This window comes from Camelus ferus, chromosome 4, assembly GCF_009834535.1.
Source record: "Camelus ferus isolate YT-003-E chromosome 4, BCGSAC_Cfer_1.0, whole genome shotgun sequence".
NCBI lineage: Eukaryota > Metazoa > Chordata > Mammalia > Artiodactyla > Camelidae > Camelus > Camelus ferus.
The window spans coordinates 34,200,853-34,219,891 of record NC_045699.1 but is presented as its reverse complement, the minus strand read 5'-3'; the positions used below and the strand labels follow the sequence as shown (position 1 = coordinate 34,219,891).

General features: G+C 41.5%; 1 protein-coding gene across 8 annotated transcripts in view; it reads right to left on the bottom strand.

Annotated features, from left to right (window-relative positions):
* Positions 1 to 6,234: 6,234 nt before the first annotated feature.
* TJP2 (tight junction protein 2) overlaps positions 6,235 to 19,039 on the bottom strand; it is a 110,761-nt gene continuing 97,956 nt past the window's right edge. For 4 of the 8 annotated variants that reach the window (XM_032477789.1, XM_032477788.1, XM_032477785.1 and 1 more), the window contains 6 exons: positions 14,575 to 14,675; positions 13,155 to 13,367; positions 11,884 to 11,994; positions 10,378 to 10,707; positions 9,134 to 9,219; positions 7,180 to 8,155 (listed from right to left, as the gene is read on the bottom strand). In XM_032477789.1, the coding sequence (XP_032333680.1) occupies positions 7,990 to 8,155; positions 9,134 to 9,219; positions 10,378 to 10,707; positions 11,884 to 11,994; positions 13,155 to 13,367; positions 14,575 to 14,675 (1,007 nt within the window). In that variant the 3' untranslated portion in view covers positions 7,180 to 7,989. Of the gene's footprint in view, positions 8,156 to 9,133; positions 9,220 to 10,377; positions 10,708 to 11,883; positions 11,995 to 13,154; positions 13,368 to 14,574; positions 14,676 to 19,039 lie in introns of all 8 variants that reach the window. The other 4 variants (XM_032477786.1, XM_032477790.1, XM_032477792.1 and 1 more) reach the window with 2 other exon arrangements.

Below are 19,039 nucleotides of genomic sequence, written 5' to 3'. Positions count from 1 at the left end.
GAGGGGATACGGGGAAGAGGAGAGAGAGGGTTCCAAACTCAGTGCTATCACCTGTCACGAAGGCCATATTAGTCAATGAGGCTGGATGGGTTCTATATGGGGCAGCAAACACCCAGCTCCAGCCCTAAGGCTGTCATGCACAGATGGGCACACAGAATTGCCAAATCTACTCCAGATCTACCATTTTAAAAAGAAAAGCCCCAAATCTGGACTTGCATGTAAAATCTGATTTTTAAATTTAAACAATTTTCATCACCCTGTGTAGGCCAAACAAAACATCTTTGTGAACTAGATTAGTTCTATGGGTTCAGGCAACTTGCAAATTCAGTCCTAAAGTGCTTCTCTTTTAAATTGCAAATAGAAACCAATACAACATGATCAACAAACTATTTTGAGAGATCCTACAGGAGGGGCCTCTAGAAGGAAAGACTGGAAGACTGGACTCAGAAGCAGAAACTTTGTTTGGAATCAAAACTATTATACATATAGGCTAAAGGTTCTAAACAAGTTATACAACCGAAGTTATGGATTACTTATAAAACTGGCATAGCCACACCTGCCATTGTTACTATGCTGGGTTGTGGCAAAGAACAAATCAGACTATCAATTTAGGCATTTCTCATGCAAATGAAAGGATTTCCAATGTAAACTTCTGAAAGGCAGAGCATAGGTCATATTCAGTCCATAGTGCTTGTGTTTATTTATTTGTACGCAGATGAACTCAATAAATATTTTTATTTGACTTAGCTTATCAAAATTCCTGCTATAATCCAAATAAAGACAACTAATTTTTAAAGAATATACAGATTTTTTTGTGTGACTATTAAGCATAGTAACTCACATGGTGACTGATGAGCACTAAAACTACTGATCAAAGTTCCCAGAGAGTCAAATTACACGCTAATGTTTAGATTTTTGTATGAGATGCAAATTATTTCTGTCTGGTGGAAAAGAGAAAGACAAATGTTATCATTTACAATTCTGTAGGATATTAACCAGTTTTGTATTTATCTCTGAATTCTTATTCTAACATTCCTTAATTGCTTATATATACCTTGTTCCTCAAATGCCCTTTAAACCAGTCTGAACATCTCATTAAGTAATGGCCTGAATAAACTCTTTTAAGTGTTCATTTTATATTTGCATATATATGGCTATTTTGCACGAGAATCATAATTTTATCCTTGTGAAAAACATACTTTGATATTAGCCTGTCTTTTCCTGGCCAAACTTAGTTCTTGATAGTTTTTCTCAACTAGTTTTACTAATGGTCTCCAGTTTATATCAGTCCTATCAGTGTTGAAGTTTAAAGTGGGCACAATGTTAGAAAATCTTATGTCCCTGACATACTATTGTGATAAAAGATAAACACTGCATTTCAATTGATTTCTCTCTTCATTCATTCATTCATTCATTTCATTTTCCAACAAACATTTCTGGAATACATGCAGGTCACTGAAGAGGATACGAAGATAAATCAGTCTCACACACTCACACACACACTCTCACACACACACACACACACACTCCCTTTAAGGTTGTTCAGAAGTGAGCGGGAACCAGATCTGGACACTCATAACTAGAACATCAGGGATACAGATGAAGGTAATGGAAACTTACGGAAGGAGTCAGTGATAGATTTGACTGGGGGCATCAGAGAAGGCCTGACAGAAAATGTGACATATTAGCTGAATCTGTAAGGATGAGTTAGGATTTTGAAGGACAGTGAAGAAATGGGAAGTGTATTCCCAACAGAGGGAACAGAAGAGAATTCAAGAAATGCACTTTCTTGACAAGTCCTATGAAAATGGAATATACATGGGCTTTGCAAAAGAAAGTTACCTGAAAAAGGATTTAGGGGTCTACTGTTACATAGCAAACTACCCCAAACTCAGGGGCTAAATACAACTCTTGCTTAATATTCCTCATACATCTGCTGATCTAACCTGGACTCAGAATGTTTCTGCTCCACATCCCTCTCTCGCAGCCCAGGAAACAACAAGTTGCCTGAGGAGTTTCCTTCCCTAGGATGGCAGAGGTGCAAGAGAGCAAGTCACATGGTCAGTCCAAAGCCAAGAAGTGGGGCAATATACTCTGACTCTTTAGTGGAAGGAACTGTAAAGTCATATGGCAAAGAACATAGACACTGAGCTGGGTGCAGAACAGACTCCCTGGGCACAGACGGTAGAAAACCTGAATGCCATGATAAAAATTAAACTTTGCTGCTAAGAGACTAGATCTTAATTGTTCTCACCACAAAGAAGAAACGGTAATTATATAATGTGATAGAGGTGTTAGCTAATGCCCAAGTGGTAATCATATTGCAATATGCAAATATATCAAGTCAACAAGTTGCAAGCAGTAAACTTAATGCTATACATCAACAGTATCTCAACAAAAAAATGAAAGAAGTAAACTTTGTTCTAGGCAAGGGGACTTCATCACTGTTTTTTTAAGCAGCAGGGAAACATTCTCAGATCTACGTTAGAAAGACGATTCTGCCTGCTAGCTAGGTGGAGGATGAGAGTTTACAACCAGCTGAACTAGGGTAGTGGCTGTGGGAAAAGGGACAGAGGGACAAATTAAAAATAGTTCTTCAGTAGTGTAAAGTAGGTCAGCATTTGGAGGAAGAGTAAGAAAATCAAAGACACCACTCAGGTTTCTAAATTGGTGAGGTGAACCTACTGAGAGTGATGATACTACTAGCTATTTTTATTGAGCATTTATTTTTTGCCGGCTACTATTACAAACATTTTATGTGTACCATCCTAGTAACGTGCCCCACCCTACACACACACACACACCAAACATGAAACAGTGGTACAGTTTTCTATTCCTATGAGTGAAAAATGAGAGGCTTAGAACAGATGAGTAATTTACCAGATGGTCTATGTTAATAACTGTGAAAACGGGGGTTTAAACATAAAATTGTTTTGATTCCAGAATCTGAGCTCGACAGCCAATATGGGCTGCCTCAGCAGGACAGGGATAATGAGGGAATCACTTCTGGGGGGAACTAACATTTGATTTGGGGAAGGGACTGGATTAGTGACTTTATTTCCTGACACATTATACTATTTTTAAGCAATAAAATGCCAGTGTATTTACTGGTATAAAACATTAAAACATCACTTTGACATTTTAAAATGCCTAAAATTTGACTCATTTACATTTTGGCTCAAAGGTGCCTTCATTTGAAAAGACTCAGAACCTGTCCCTCCCGTTTCAATCAAACCCTTCCAAAGTATCTTGCTATTCTAATCCCCACTTCCGGAGCTTCTAATGAGGTTTATGTGTATTCATCATCTGTTTCCCACAGATCCTTTGGTCCATCTATACTTCCTGTGGTCCCTAATGGAATTGTTTTAGAATCGGGGTGGGGATAGAGAAGGTGTGGGATTAGGAAAGGAGGAAGGGGCGGTTTGGGAAGTTTCTAGTCCAGCTCCAGTCCCACCCTTCCATTTTTTCCTCATTCTCTCCACTCCTCTCTCCTTTTGTCCTCAGAGACAGATCTACTCTCATTAACTCAACACACCTCTCTCTGGATGATTTATATCAGTCAATATCTTTTCCCCAAATCATCCTTCACAGAGAGACAAGCTCAGGACAGGGAAACCTGGACTCGGGCCCTCTGAGGCGGAAAAGCACGCGAGGACAGTGCAGAAGTAATGAAACCACATCTCACTTTTTATTGCACAAAATAAATACCAAAATATTACTACTGCCATTGCTTTCACCAGCTTGGGAAATGTAGATTCTGCCAGTTTTATACCTATACACATGATTTAAAATAAAAGGATGGCAATGAGATGAGTTTATCTCCCTTTCTATTTGCATATATATTTTAATTGCCATTCAGCCTTTTACTTTAAATCTCATTTATTTCACTAATTATTATTTTAAAACGTCAACTATTTTATTTTTATTGGGTTTCTCAACTCTATTATGAGTTGAATTATTTGAATCCCTTTTATTCATTTATTTTCCCTTATTTTTTAAGGTTTTTCTACTCATTACAATTAAACTTACTCTTTATTTAAAACAAAATATAAATATATACACATATGTGAAATATATAAATATATATCAAATGTGTAAAGATTTGTAAATATATGTAATTCTCCCTTCTTTTGGGTCATTCATTCACTCATTTGTTCTTTCCTTCCTTCATTCATTCTTTAACACCGGAAAAGAAGGACCACTGCAGGGGTAGCCCACAAAGCGAAGGGTATTGTGATGGTTAAGTTTTTGTGCCCACTTGGCTGGACTACCGTGGCCAGATTATTTGGTCAAACATTATTGTGGATGTTTCTATGAGGGTGTTTTGGGGATGAGATTAACATTTAGATCAGTGGATTTGCAGTAAAGCAGATTGTCCCCCAGAATGTGAGTGGGCCTCATCCGATCAGTTAAAGGCCTGAATATAGAACAAAGACTGATCTTCCCTGAGCCAGAAGGAATTCTGCCAGAGGCCATCGCCTCTGCACTCAGACTACAAGTCTTTCCTGGTGGTCTGCCAACCCAGCCTGCAGATTTGGGATTTACCAAGCCTCCACAATGGTGTGGGCCAGTTCCTTAAAATAAACCTCTACATACACACATCCTGCTGTTTCTGTTTCTCTGGAGAACCCTGACTAACAGGTATGTGGGCTTTCCCCCTCCCTCTCCCTAGGTTCCTCCCTGGTTCTTCCCATGTCTCTCCTAGTCCCCTCTAAGGCACTAGGCAGAAACAATCCCTCACCTCGGAGGACTCAGCAGAGTCACAGCCCAGTCACCATCAAGATACACGCTGCCAGGGCTCTTCCACCCTCAGGCCTTGCTCCAGCCTGTCAACTGCCAGTCTCTGCATTTCTTTGCCTAAGGGAGGGGGGTGAGGACACCCTCTCCCCCACCAACACATGCACACTTGCACTGAGCAGCCCTCAGTTCAAGTCCAAAGCCAGTTGATGAACAAACAGCCCAGCTCCCCCGCCGCCTGGGTGAAAAGACTCTTGAGACATGTGCTTCATGTCATTCAATGGTAGTTCCTTAGGGGGATTAAGTTCTGGCCACCCATTGCGAAGCTTGCTTTTATTTCCCAAACGACTTACACCCAGAACCCGGTCGTGGGGTCTGCTACCCAAATTAAGATCTCCCTGCCCCACTCCCCACCCCTGCTGGTTCATCCACCAAACAAAATCATGGTGGACAGAAACAGTCAAGTCAGGGATGGGAGGAAGGTTATACTGCAATTCTCTAACCAGGAGAGACCGAGCATGCTGCACATGAAGCAGGACTACCAAGCAGACTCGGGAAGTCTCAGGGTGGGGGCGGAGGGTGCCCTGAAGAGACCCGCTGAGAGTGCAAAACCTCAAATAAGTCCCACATCTTATCCTACAAATCTGTGAGGTTTGCCCTCTGCCACAAGATCTACCCTGCATTTCAACGCCCTCCCCTCACCTCCGAGTAAAATGGATTTTGCAGAAAGACGGATAACATGTTTACCTTGGAGCTTCATGCACGTCATGTTGGTATTTGAGGGCAATGGCCCCCAGTGCTCTAGGATTGATCGTTGGATTAGATCAAAAGGCAGAGAGGTGTTTCCACAATGCAGTTTCAGGTGCTTTTTTCAGAAACTTCTACTGAATGGCCCTCGGAATTATGCTATTGCCCTACATGAGAGAACACAGTAAGAAAGAGATCACCAAAATCCTCCTTGCAACTAAGTGGTCATGATTACATGATGCAAAACGAGACCCCACAGAATAAAAAGGGGGAGGGGAGAGAATTCTGGAACAACTCCCTCGCCCCTCGCCATGGAGCTTCTGAATCAAAATACATACCTTTCACGTCCCATGCCCCACACTGGCCTCCTGGAAGCAGAGGAGCCCTGATAACGTGTAGAGTGAATGCCACACTCACTCATGGTTGCCTCTCCTATTCTGGTATTTTTCCTTCTTTCCTCATTTGCCTAGCACCCATTTTTTCTTACTTGTATTCCACATACATTGTAGGCAGCCTTAAATCCTTCCCAGGACAAAGGAGAAGAACTATAAAAGAGTGGGGCAGGCACTGGTGGTCCGCTGGGCACCTTTGGGACATTCTGGGCAACAGAGGTCCCATGTTCCTGTCTGCACCGCCTAATGCATCACAAGAAGTGCTGAAGCCAGAGTCCTGCTGAAAAGCCTCCTTTCCTCCCTGAGTTCACAAAAGGGCTTATTCCTGTATTTAAAAAACAGACACTAAAATCATACATTTTACCAATGTTTTTTCTATCCACAAGCGATAGCTTTTATTTATGAAATACACAGATTTGAAGCCTGCTCAGAAATTCCAGGGACTGCACTGAATGGTTTATAACTTAGAGCACCCAAATTGACAGAGACAACCAAGGATACTTTTACAATGTAACTCAAGTTACGAGTAAGCTGAATTTCCAACTTAAACTAAAGCACAAACTTACCACCTTTGTGTCAGCTCATATTATAAAAAGCCCTTAACTGAACCAAGACTCTTTACCTTTCCAAAATTCAGGGTATTTTTGATTCATACAAGCCTAAATTCCTAGGCTATCTTTAAATTCTAAACATATTTAGCCTTTAAAGAGTGAATGCAGGAGTATAAATTGATACAACTTTTCTAGGAAGCACTTTGGCAGTAAACATCAAGAGCCGTAAAAATGGTCCTCTGTTTTTACTCAGTCATTCCATTTCTGAGAACCTACCTGCGCAAGAGGACTAAAAAGCTGATCACTGATATACAAAAATAGATTATATGCAAAGAAGTACACTTTATGTAAAAGGAAGTAAAAAAACTGGAAACAATCCAAACAGCCAACAAGAGCAGAACTATCTACTTATGCAGCAGCAGTCACGGGATCTAGGATTCTGTCCTATTAGCGATGATAGTGCATGAGTTTTAACTACCTGAGCGCAACGCTCAAATAGAAAAAGTAGGAAACAGAACTGCACAGCATACTCTCAGCTACAACATGCCCAGATATCCACCAATACATAACTGGAGGAAATGCACCAAAATTATCTGAGGGATGGGACTGTGGGTAATTTTTAATTTTCTTTTTCACGTGTCTCCATTTTCCAACGTTCAGCAATGAGCATGTCCTCACTTTTATGATCAACAATTGAAATAAAAACCTGCACTAAAAGTAACAAGTAGTGTAGAAATCCACCACAAAGCATCTTACTGATTGCCATGTCCTCCTTTTTATTAAGTTATAAAACTGTTGTCAATACACACACTTTTGGAAATGTCATTTTCTCGAGTATCTGCTTTTGTGGAACACGTGGTTTTAAACAAACAAAATAATCCTATACCAACTTCTTGGTCTTCAAGCCATTTAGCACTGATAGCTAAACTACCAAGTATAGCTATTATATACATAGTCAGAATTTATGCAAAATATTGTAAAGACAAATGCCTTGAAAAGATGACATGGTGCAGAGAAAATCATAGCTATTAAACTGGTATAAAAATTTAGTCAAAATGTTTTAGTCCATTATGGCTTCGCATAAAGCTCCAAAGGAAGAAAATTTAAGACACTTCTCATCAAAGGCACTTATAGAGTTGTACTAAAATACTTCTTTGAATTTCGTTTGAGTCTGACAGTGTTTTTATTTGTTTTTTCACGTTCTGTCTCTCATTGAAACTGTCCTTGAAGGCAGCTATTAATGAAGAAAAATAGTTATCATTTCTTAATATACATGTTAAAAATATGCAAACAGAATTAATAGATTTTGGTCCACTGAAGCAGGTAACAGTATCAGACTGTAGTGTTTCTCTTAATTCTGAACAAAAAGCCATTAATTCCCCAGACCCAGTCCCACAAGTTCTGAGTTTGCCCTGGCTGTCCCCTGGGCTCCCTCGAAGGTGCCACTACATCTCCATGGTGTGTGGTAACTGGACAGAACCCTCCATCCTCCCACAGTTGGTGGGAGCGCTGCTCTGAGGTGGCGGCAGCAGTGGGGTGCAGACGAGTCAGTCCTTGGGCATCTATAATTCCGTGTCCCGGTATCGGGAAGGCTGGCCATAGTAACCGCGCCTTGCGTGTTCTGACAGCTGCTGGCGGTATTCTTCCTCCTCGGCGTCACTGCCGTAACTGCCTCTGGGATCCTGATAAAGTCTGGCAGGACCTTTCTGAGGCTCGGGAGGCCTGGAACTAACAAAGTAAGAGGGTTACATGCAGCCCAAAGCTTGTCTGGGCTCTGACTGCCGGTGCAGGTGCGGCGATGCTCCAGGTTCACAGAGCAGTGGGAGTGAGAATGGGAGGGACAGGTCAAGGCCAGTGCCCACCTGGGCAGCAAGAGGGGCGGCCCGCCAGGTGCTCTCTGACCTAAGAACTCTCCAGCTGGATGGGGTGACTTCCCACCCCTGAGCTCAATGGCTACAAGCTCACCCGGAAGGGCGAATTCTCTGCCAGTTTCAGCCACATATACCACATCCTTTTTGTTGTCAGGGGCCACCTGGGCCGCTGTGCCACCGTTCAATTGGTAAAGAAGAAATTTGCCTCTAGCTCTCTATTGCTGTAAAACTAGACTCCAGTTTCTAGTCAGAATAGCTGCAAGAAAATCTGATTTTTTTTTTCTTTTCTCAGAAGCAGGAAATAATCCAGTGTAAAACCTCCACAGAAGACACTGTGATAATTACCAGTGCTTATGAAGCACTTTAAATAGAGAGCATCTTACCAACACTGGTCAACTGATTGTCACCTTCCCCTCAGACCACAGCTCAGCACAAGTAGCCTGACTTTGTTAGGTGACGCAAAGGAATGAAGGAGCCCAGCTAAGAGTCAGAAAATATTAGCGTCTAAGTGCCAGGAATTTTGCCCATGTGCCGTCCTAACACAATTTAACACGCCTCTGCTCCAACGGGTCTAAGGGGACTGACCCTAAAGGGTCTAAGGGGAAATGTCTATGACTACACTGTGTCGGTTTTAGCGCACAATCAACACCACCATGAAATTTTGACTCTATGATCTTTATAATTAAATTTGATTGAATTAGTAAACAGTTGGCCAGGAAACACACACACAAAACCCTTATTACATTGAAATGTAAGTGAATAAAAATTTTTGTAGGCATCCAAATCCTAGACAAGCTCCCTTTTTTTAGACGGATACCCTCCATGCAGCCCTTACCTTGTGTACTGGGGCAGACCGGGGTCCGGCTTGTGTGTTTTAATTGGGACTGCATAGATATCAGGATGCTTCTGAGCAATTTCAATCTGTGGTGATTAAGGAAAAAAAAAAAAAAAAAAGAAAGAAAGGAACAAGAGGGAAGGGATGAATGACTAGACCGTCAGCTTGCTCATATCCTGCTGGTCCCATTTTCTAAACCCATTTCAAAGAGAAGAGGGAAAACAGAAGCAACTCTCTAGTTTCCAGGGTTGTGTGTGACGCCTAGTGGTCCATGTCAAATAAGAAAAATGTTTAAAAGTAATGAATTCTGTCACATGCTACAACATGGGTGAACTTTGAGGACACTATGCTAAGTGAAATAAGCCAGTCATAAAAGGACAAATATTGCATGACTGCACTTACATGAGGCTGTCAAATTCATGAGACAGAGAGCAGAACAGTGGTTAAGGGGCTGGGGGAGGGGGTACTAGGGAGTAACTTTAATGGAGTTTCAGTTGGGGAAAGTGACAAAGTTTGGGAGACGGATGGTGGAGATGGTTACACAACAATATGAAAGCACTTAATGCCACTGGACACTTAAAGATTGTTAAAATGGTAAATTTTAAGTTATGCATTTTTAGTGCCAAAAAAAAAAAAAAGGAAAGAAAGAAAAAGGCTCAGAAGCACTGCAATTGTTGTGACAGACTTAAATGAAGAAAATTCCCACATCCACTGGGAAGAACAGGCTCCACAGACCTTTACTTAAATTCTTCTTTGACTTCTAAAAGGTTTTATGTGCACACAGCACAAAAATTCAAACAACACCCAAAAGAACAATCTATGGGCCTTTCAATTTTAGCACCAAGGTTTGCTTGATTTCTAAGGCAAACCTGGGAGCAAATTAAATCTCACTCAGCAAACAAACACAACAGGTGTGTTCATGAAAAATAACTTCAAAGAGGCACCGATTCTCTCGTCTCTCTTCCCTGTGCCAGAACCCGATATAAAGTTCCAAAGTACGAAGAGCAGAATCTTATTCACCTACAATGGTAGGTTTTCTCGATTGGAAGAAAAATGGACGCCCTGACAGGTGGCAATCTGGAACTGACAAACACTGAGTGTGCCTTTGGTATCATGCACATGAACATCCTTTTCATGTCTGTGGCAGTGGCAAAAGGACTTTGAATCATTACACTGCAATAACACTGCTTTAAAATTCTTACTGTTGGCACGCTAAGGTGACCAAGTGGTCAAAAAGCAATTACCCTTGCATTCTGTGCTTCTTGGAGCTCTTGCATTCTCTGCAACCTGGCCTTGTGATCCATCTTCTCAAATATTTTTACTTTGCCCAGGACAGACTTGGGAGCGTTGTCTTGCTCCTCACCGCCCTCTCCCGCCTCCTCACTCTCTGGGGGAGGGATGGGAGTGGAGGGCTTCAGTATGGGCCGTCCAAAGGCAGGTTTGGCTGCAATAGGAGGGGGACAACCTTTGGTAGATGCCCCGGCAATTTCATTACCGGCAACCGCTGAGGGATTTGACTTGTATTCGTAGGATCTGGAGAAGTCAAAGGAGTCTTCTCTGTTTGGGGTTTTGGCCTGCAGAGAGCAACGCATAGTTTTACCTTGAGCTTCTGATTTATTTTCAGACATCTATTAGTGATTTAATACACTCCATTTCCTGATCAGTTTCCAAAGGTGGTCAACAAATTCCACTCCAACAAGGAATCAAATAGAGCAGGGCACGCGGCCACTGGTCTGGCATCCGGAGCCCTACCTCACTTCCTACAGAAGAGAATTAAGAGTTTGAGGAAACCAGGAGGGTGCTGGGGACGTGCTGGGAGGCCCACGTGTGCCTGAGGTGGAGCAGACCTCATTTTGTACCAGAAGAGATGAGAATTTTGGAGAAGACCTCCGAAAAAGTCTGGCTTCGGGATGGAAGAGTGGCTCCTGAGCCCACCCAGCCTGAGGGCGCGTGCGCTGGCCCGGAGGGTAGGCCCAGGTCCAGCCAGAGGTGCCTGAGCCTGGGGCGGGGAGCGGGGAGGGCAGCAGATCACGCTAACAGCCACTTTTTCTTCATAGTTTCATCCCAGGCCTGCTTGTAAATTTTCACGGATCTATTTTACGAGGTCACTAATTACTTCTCAGAGCTCACACAATTATTATTTTCTTCTTAGCCGAAGTATTGAGTTACAGAGAGAAATTTTATTGGCTTATAAGGAAAAGCCTATAGCTATAGCTTTGATTCTGAGATGGGTAAAAAAAAAATCACATGACATATGCCCATGGGTCCCTACATTGATTTCTGGATAATATTAAAAAAAATCAATTAGATGGTCCTCATAATGAGAGGCATCATAAACAATGGTGGTGATTGTTTTTCTTAGCAAGTCACCAGGAAGGATTTTAGGGGGCATCTAAATCAGGTTGTGGGAGGAAAAATTTAACTGGACAGAAAAAGAAAAACAGATTCTGAGATAAGTGATTCTGGGCATGCAGTCTTCATTTAACTTTTATTCTTTCTACATACATAAACAACAAAACAAAATGAAATAAACACTAGTAGTCTTAAAATTGTACCCTCTTCTAAAACTGCCTTTCCTGTTTTTTTTTTTTTTTTTTTTTGCTTTTTCCTAATTTTTGGCTTCACCCCAACCCGGTGAGTCAAAAACACAATCCAACGCCATCTTATTGTGCATGCTCCTCCCTGGCTACGCGGGGAGCTCCGGGGGCGGTGGCTTCCTCCTTCCCAGCCTGGGCTTCCCAGCCACGTACCTTGGGCGGCTCTGGCTTGAATGCCGGGGGCGGGCTATTGTCCCTAAGTTGATCTCTGCTAGCAGCCCTCCTCATCTGAGCTCGTGGCTCTGGGCTGGATTTCCTTATGCTCTACAAGACACAAAGGTTCATTCACAACCAGAACATCCCAGCAGAAAGAAGAGAGTGCTCAACTGCTTTGCTGGAGTTCTGCAAACTTGTGTGAATTCAGAAGTAGAAGTTCGTAACTTAGGTAAGATGAGATAGTGAGTGACCCAGTGCTTCTTTACTGAAAAGGCAGATACCAGGCATATTCTCTTACTGATAAGTGCTTGAGATATGTTTTTCCAAAACTAGACGCATGTCTCTCCTCTAAAGTACAAAAACAAAAGGTCTTTCTAAAGTCTAAAATCTCTTGTCACTGACAGCTGTTAACACTCTACAGCATTAGCTGAGCTGTATCTGCAGACATTCAAGAGTTAACTTATTGTTTACAACTTGTCTGGCAACATTTACTAATTTTCTTGTCATGGTGAGCTGTTCCTCTTTTCAACTTATATTTTTGGTACTTCTATTTCATAAAGAATAAAATCACTCACCAAAATAAGGTAAAATGCTACAGAGAAGTCCTCAGCAATAATTATCCAAATATAGATGGAGAATCTCATCTACAAAGATTATTATCCCAGTGTTCTGTGAGGTGCAACTAACAATGCTGGTCCTAACTCAGTGCCTGTCGATGTGATTTCTAGGGTCACAGAAGCTGTTTATTCACTGGCCCTCGGATGCACAGCACACAAGATCAGACATACAATCGATCAGGAACTCAATTGAAAAATGGAAACACAAGAGAGAAGGAAACTGATGGGGAAACACTCAGGAGTTTTAGCAAGATTAGAAAAGTTAAAGGTAGGGTGGAGAAGACAAAGCCAGGATACCTAAGAGTACAGAGAGGACCTAATCAAAGGTTACAAGTAAATACAACAATATTGTATTTAAAAAATAACATCCTGCTTGTAATTTGGACAGCTGGGCCCGACATCATGACATCATGCCCGAGGGCATCGGTGTGATGAGTGCTGATCGCTCAACCTCTCCCAGTGCTCAGTTCCTGCCCCTCCTCTTCCCCACGGACCACAACCGCAACCACACAGGCTTTGACCTGGAATGAGAGGCTCCCGAGATGTACCTGCTCCAGCCCTTAGGAATACCTTCCACAGCACCCTGAATAAGCAGCTGGCCAGAGGATTTCAAGGGCAACGCCAGAACCTGCTCCTCCTGCCTCGCCTCACCTCCTCATGCGGCACCGGCTCTGAGGAGCGGGTGACGGAAGACACCAGCGGCTCCTCGGCTGGCTCGTCCAGCTCATTGTCAGTGTAGGCGCCTCCTTCGCCGTCGGTGTCTTCAAAGTCACTGACGAGGCGGCTGTCGCAGCTCAGATAGTCCGCGCCCATGGCGGTTAAGTAGGACATGCGGTCTTCGGGGTCGTCATCCATCCCTTCCATCTAGAGGAATTTGTTTCGGAGGGTCAGTGGGATCTGATATGGCCCCTGGGAGTGAGGACTCAAGAGAATTCCCAAGGGCACAGCCAAGTGACAGAAACCTTGACTTGTTCTAGAAAGCAAAGTCACCTTTATTCTCCTGAAATCAACTTGGCTTTAAATTCCTATGTTAATTTTTGTGCAGGGACCCAAATTTGAAACCTCTTCTTGCTACCAACCGTCCTTTACACTGCTACCGACCCAGGCTTCCTCAGACCGTTGCACTTTTCTTCCAGAATCTGGCTGCCCTCCAGCTTTTTTCTGTTGTTCTCCTAGTAATATGTGCACACTGCCCCGAGCTGCACGCCTCTCTCCTCACCCACTAGATTCTCAAATCCTTGAGGGCAGAAGCTCTGTCCTGCTCAACCTGTTCTCAGCGTGGAGGCTAGCGCACAGCCTCAGCGGGTATACGCAAACACTCAGTGGATACTAGATACTCTTACTAAACACGCAGTTTCTAAAGAGCAAGACTAGGACTAAACCATCTAGTTGGTAACTGAGGCACTTCTGCAACAAAATCGTACCTCTACCAGCTCACAAACTACCCCAATTCAGCTGGACTATGGCATACCAGCACCAACAGCTCCTAGAACCACGGAGAACTACATGCTTTCTCTCCACTTCCTCCCTGCAGTGGGGCTGTGTGTAGACTCCCTCCACAGCTGAGACGCCAGCCGATGGTAGAAGCCTATACAAGGGTCCCAGCGCCCTCTCATCACCCACGCACACTCCTAGAACACATTCTCTGCCAACCTTCTGTCTAAGCCAATGATTCCAACTCCATTAGTTTTTCTTCTATTGATTTTTAACCATTTTCTCCACACCCCTCAGCCTCGCCTCTCACCCCGACTGAGTTTCCCGGGTCCTTAGTAAGCTGTGGAGTTCAGCACAAGACCTTGTAAGCTCTGATTAGTGTGCTTGGGACACGACACTAGTTACTACATTAAAAGCAAAGGGAAGTGAATGTAGGGCTGCACAGATCACATTCTGCTTTTCTTGTAAAAGTCCCTTCAATTTATTACTTTTTCAGAGAATTTATAAATGTTCAAACAATTAACACATATGTTGGGATCACTTGAAATGGGCCCGGTTTTACTACATTCACTACCCTCTTTAAAGAAAACTCAGAACACAAACTCTCACATCGTAGCAGAGGATCTGTGCCACATACCTTTCCTTCGGAGACCCAGACTGCTTCTCCTTGCTGCTGCTGAATCGTGTCCTTCAAGCTGCCAAACCAGCTATCATTGGCTGAATTTAGGTTGATTGTAGCTATAGAAATGTAAACCAAAAGGTGCGCATCAATTTCCAGAGAAATGTTTATTAGAAATCCTATTTGACATAACTTATCCTAACTTGTTATATAAATTAAACTTTGGCAAATGGAAGAGAAAGTTGGCACATATTTGAACACTAAATCCTTTCGGTTGAATGTAATTCAACTATTACCATCTAGTTGTTGGAGTTTTCATTACAGGTGGATGCTATAAAGCTAAAAATGGATTAATTTCTTTCCAGAATGCCTGTTTTTCAAAAAAGCCACCTTTTAAAAAATACGTTTTTAAGAGTGTTTTCAGGAGCAAAGATTACAACATCTAAACCAAATATAAAACTACCGTATTTTAAAGATCAATATGCAGACATGCATATTATAAATAAGAAAAATATATACCATTGTACTATTGTTTATCTCCAATAAAAAAACTAAAGATAATTTTTAAATGTATATCATTTTAATAGGCTTAAACATTTTAGAGTACAAATACAGATTAACCAAACTCCACAGGTGTGTATTCATGGGCTATACATTTTCTATTCAGAACAAAATATCTCTCACATAACAGCACTTACTATAATTGACCAAACACTTTTCCAAACATCTTACATGGATTAGTTCATTTCATGCTTGAACAAACCTTGCCATGTAGGTAATGCTATCTATCACCCCCATTTTACAGATGAGAAACTGAGGCACAGGGGTGAAAGTAACTAGCCCAAGGCCTCGCACCAAGCAAGTGGAGAAGCCTAGATACAAACTCAGAAGTTTGCTTTTAGGGTCTATGGTCTCAGTTACTACATGACACTGTCCATCTGAAAACATGAATTTAGCTGGGGCGTGCGGTGGGTGGGTAATAGCTCAGTGGTAGAATGCCTGCTTGGCATGCACAAGGTCCTGGGTTCAAACCCCAGTGCCTCTCTTAAAGGAAAAAGAAGAAAAAAAAATTAAAACCATGAATCTAGAGCACCAATATAAAATATCAATCAAGTAAAAGACATGTGATTGTTCTTAAGCAATGTGTATTTATGAACCTACTGGAGATAAATCAGACAAGCAAAATTGGGCCTAAAATGATCAAACTGCAGGTAAATTAGGATTTTTAAAAACTACATCATCATGTCCTTTTATTAAGGGGTATTGCACTATGTGTCACCCAAAAGAAAATCAGAGCCTGTTGGTAAAAGTTGCTCCATCTATCCTGAAATCTACATAATTCTCTATAAACAGCCAAAAAGAACTAGTAAGCAAATTTTGTAAGCAATTATGCTTCAGGTTTTCTTCCTAGTAACATACAGCATTGTTTCACTTAAAACGTTCTAACAATGACCTTGGAAAATCCTGAACGAGCTTACAATTTCCTTGGTTATTAATTATTTACAGCATTAGAATAAACTGATACCTTGGACAACTCAAGGAAAATTAACCTTGATTCCTTGGACTTTTGTAAAGTTTATTCTGTTCCTGGTAACAGAAGTGAGATTGTGCATCCCAGAGACAAAATGAGTGATTTGCACTAAATGTACATAGAATATTCTGCTGCCTTTTTAAGTTTTACGTTGGAGTTATCTGAGATGAGTAGTCTGTTTTTATCATAAGGATAACCTCAAGTTAAAAGGGCTACTTGTGAAATGCAGAAAATATTTTTATGCCCCCAATAAGAAAGTCAGAAAACCTCTTACTGAATTCACATTGAGTCAAGTATATGAAAAAAAAAGCAAAAAAAGCTTTACAGTGGCTGATTTCCTAAGCCCTATTAAAAAGAATTTCCAACTAAGTTGTTAGCATCCAACTCAAGCACTTGACCTCTCTTTTAACAAGCGAGTGCACAGCTATGATGCTGCCTCCCCTTCACTTGGGATCAAGTTCCTTTGGTTTACTGTTGGCTTTTGCTTATTACACTTTTCAGATTCTTTGATTTCAAGCAATACTAGTTAATTACTGTTGTTCCCAACCTCTGGGCTAGACCTGTGTCCCCTTGGATAGGCTAAATATATCTCTCAAACTCCAGAAAGTGAAATACTGAAAGATCTTCACTCAGTCTCCGTCTCAGCCAGGATCCTGGGATTCTACGGGCGTCCATTCCCAGCCCTGGCACAGGTGTACTCAGAGCTCCTTCTCCTTCCCCAGCCGGGGAGGTTGAGAAGCACCAAGAGCAACAGTAGAAGGTGATGTGTAAGGCTGTAGGGGTAGGGGGAAATCAGGAGTGACTGCTAAGGGCCATGAGGTTTCTCTTCAGGGTGATGGGAAAGTTCTAAAATTGATGGTGAGGATGGCTGTACATTTTTTAATATACTAAAAAACTACTGAATTGTACACTTTAAGTGGGTGAATTATAGGGCATATACATTAAATTTTAATAAAGCTGTTCACATTCAGGGACTCTCTCTAAATGGGTAAGCATCAGCCAAGGTGCCCAGCCAGGGAGCATGGCAACTTCCGTCTGCTTCCCGTGGTCATCAGCCTCTACGCGTCCTTGGGAAATCAAGCACTGCCTACTGCAGTTTGGGTTCTTTTTGGCTGATACAGGATTCATCACTCCACCCCAAGCCTTTTCAAAGACTGTACTATGACATAGAAAATTTCTTTCACAGTATGTTAAGACTGAAAGATAAAAAAAAAAAGTATAAAATAGTATCACTAATGAATAGCATTTGTTCAGCATTTCCAAAGTCTCAGAACCAAACTGTACAAACTTCACATTAGTGAAACCTAGGAGAAGTGCTAGTATATTCTGTGGTACTTGAAAAAATCCCACAAATTCACAAAAAGGGTGGCCCTGCTTGGGTCGCTAAGTCCCCATTACCATTTCCGTGGTCTTTAAACCACGAACTGAGTGCTTCAGGAATTCCAAGAAAACACGTAATTTAAACTTCATGTTCTCAAAAATAACTTTTGCAACATGTACATGCAAATGTGTTCTACAATAAATTATTTTTAAACGACGGGGGAGGCTTGGGCAGCCTAACATTTTACATTTATGTTGACAGGTTAACTTGCTTTGGGCCAAAATCTCAGAATAAAGCTTCCCTTGTCACTGCCACTTAATTGAGAAGCACCTTGAGTTTGCAAGGAGAGCCATTTACTTTAATTTCTTTTTTAGTTTAGTTTAAGTTTTATATTAGCTTTAGTTTAGTTTATTAGTTTATTTTTTAGATAAAAGGCATTTTATTACGTTGTAAAAATAGTAACGGATATACGTAAAAAACAAAAGGAAAAATAATTTATACTTTTCAAAAACAACCAAGACACAATTTTTTTTAACTGAAGTATAGTTGATGTACAGTATTATATAAATTACAGGAGTACAATAGAGTGATTCACAGTTCTGGAGGAATTATACTCTATTTATAGTTGTTATAAAGTGTTTGCTATGTTCCCCGTGTTGTGCAATATATCCCTGTAGCTTACTTCATATCTAATAGTCTGTAAAAAGGAAAAAAAATGACTAAGACATGACAATAAGCATAACAGTACAAAAAGTAAATCAACAAGCACTAGTAATGCTAGTTTTCTTTTAATTTTCTACGATTAATGTCATACTAAGCCCTAATTTGTCCTATATCTGAAATACTAACAACACACTAACAGTTTCTATAAACCTTCAGTTCTTCTACTTGATGATTTTTATTGCAACCCTAAAGTAACCTTTAAAGTAACTTCAGGGAGAGCCATTTTAATACGGTCATAATTAAATACTCATCTTTGGGAAATGGGATTTTCCTGCTACTGTGCAAACAAAGAAAAAGAAGGATATTTAGCCTGGTGACATCATTGGAACACAATCCTTGATTTTGAATTACTGCGATCATCAAAGTAGCTCTGCTATTCCTACTTATTAATTCTTTAAAATTCCATAAAGTTAAAGCCATTAAAAAAAAGCTTTGATTCTGGCCATGGTGCACACAATCAAGTCAAAACCTGGTCAGGCTGAGTGAGACACGGGGCAAAGAAAGTGCTCAGTGGGGACATCCACGCAGTTTCCCAGAGCTAAACCGAGAAGTCTAGAAGGTTACTGTGAAAGGCCAGCTAGTAGACAATTGGGGACTGTTGGTAAATTACTCGGCACCCTGCCCCATTCATCCTGAAGACCAATTAATTCCATACTAAAGGCTGGCAACCTATGACGAGAGTGGGTCACTTAAAGTTCTAGACGAAACTGGACACTCACAGCGTCTATGTTTCCATGCCAGCCCCCGACTTGAGTTATGCTGAAACCTCTATCTTTTTGATTAGCTTACGCAAGAAACGGATTAAGTGGGCCAGAGACAGTTCTAATTAAGTTACAAACATGTATACCTCGCTTGATGCTGGCCTCCGGCACACACAGCTGGGTAATGGTCAGTCCCTGCCTTCAAGG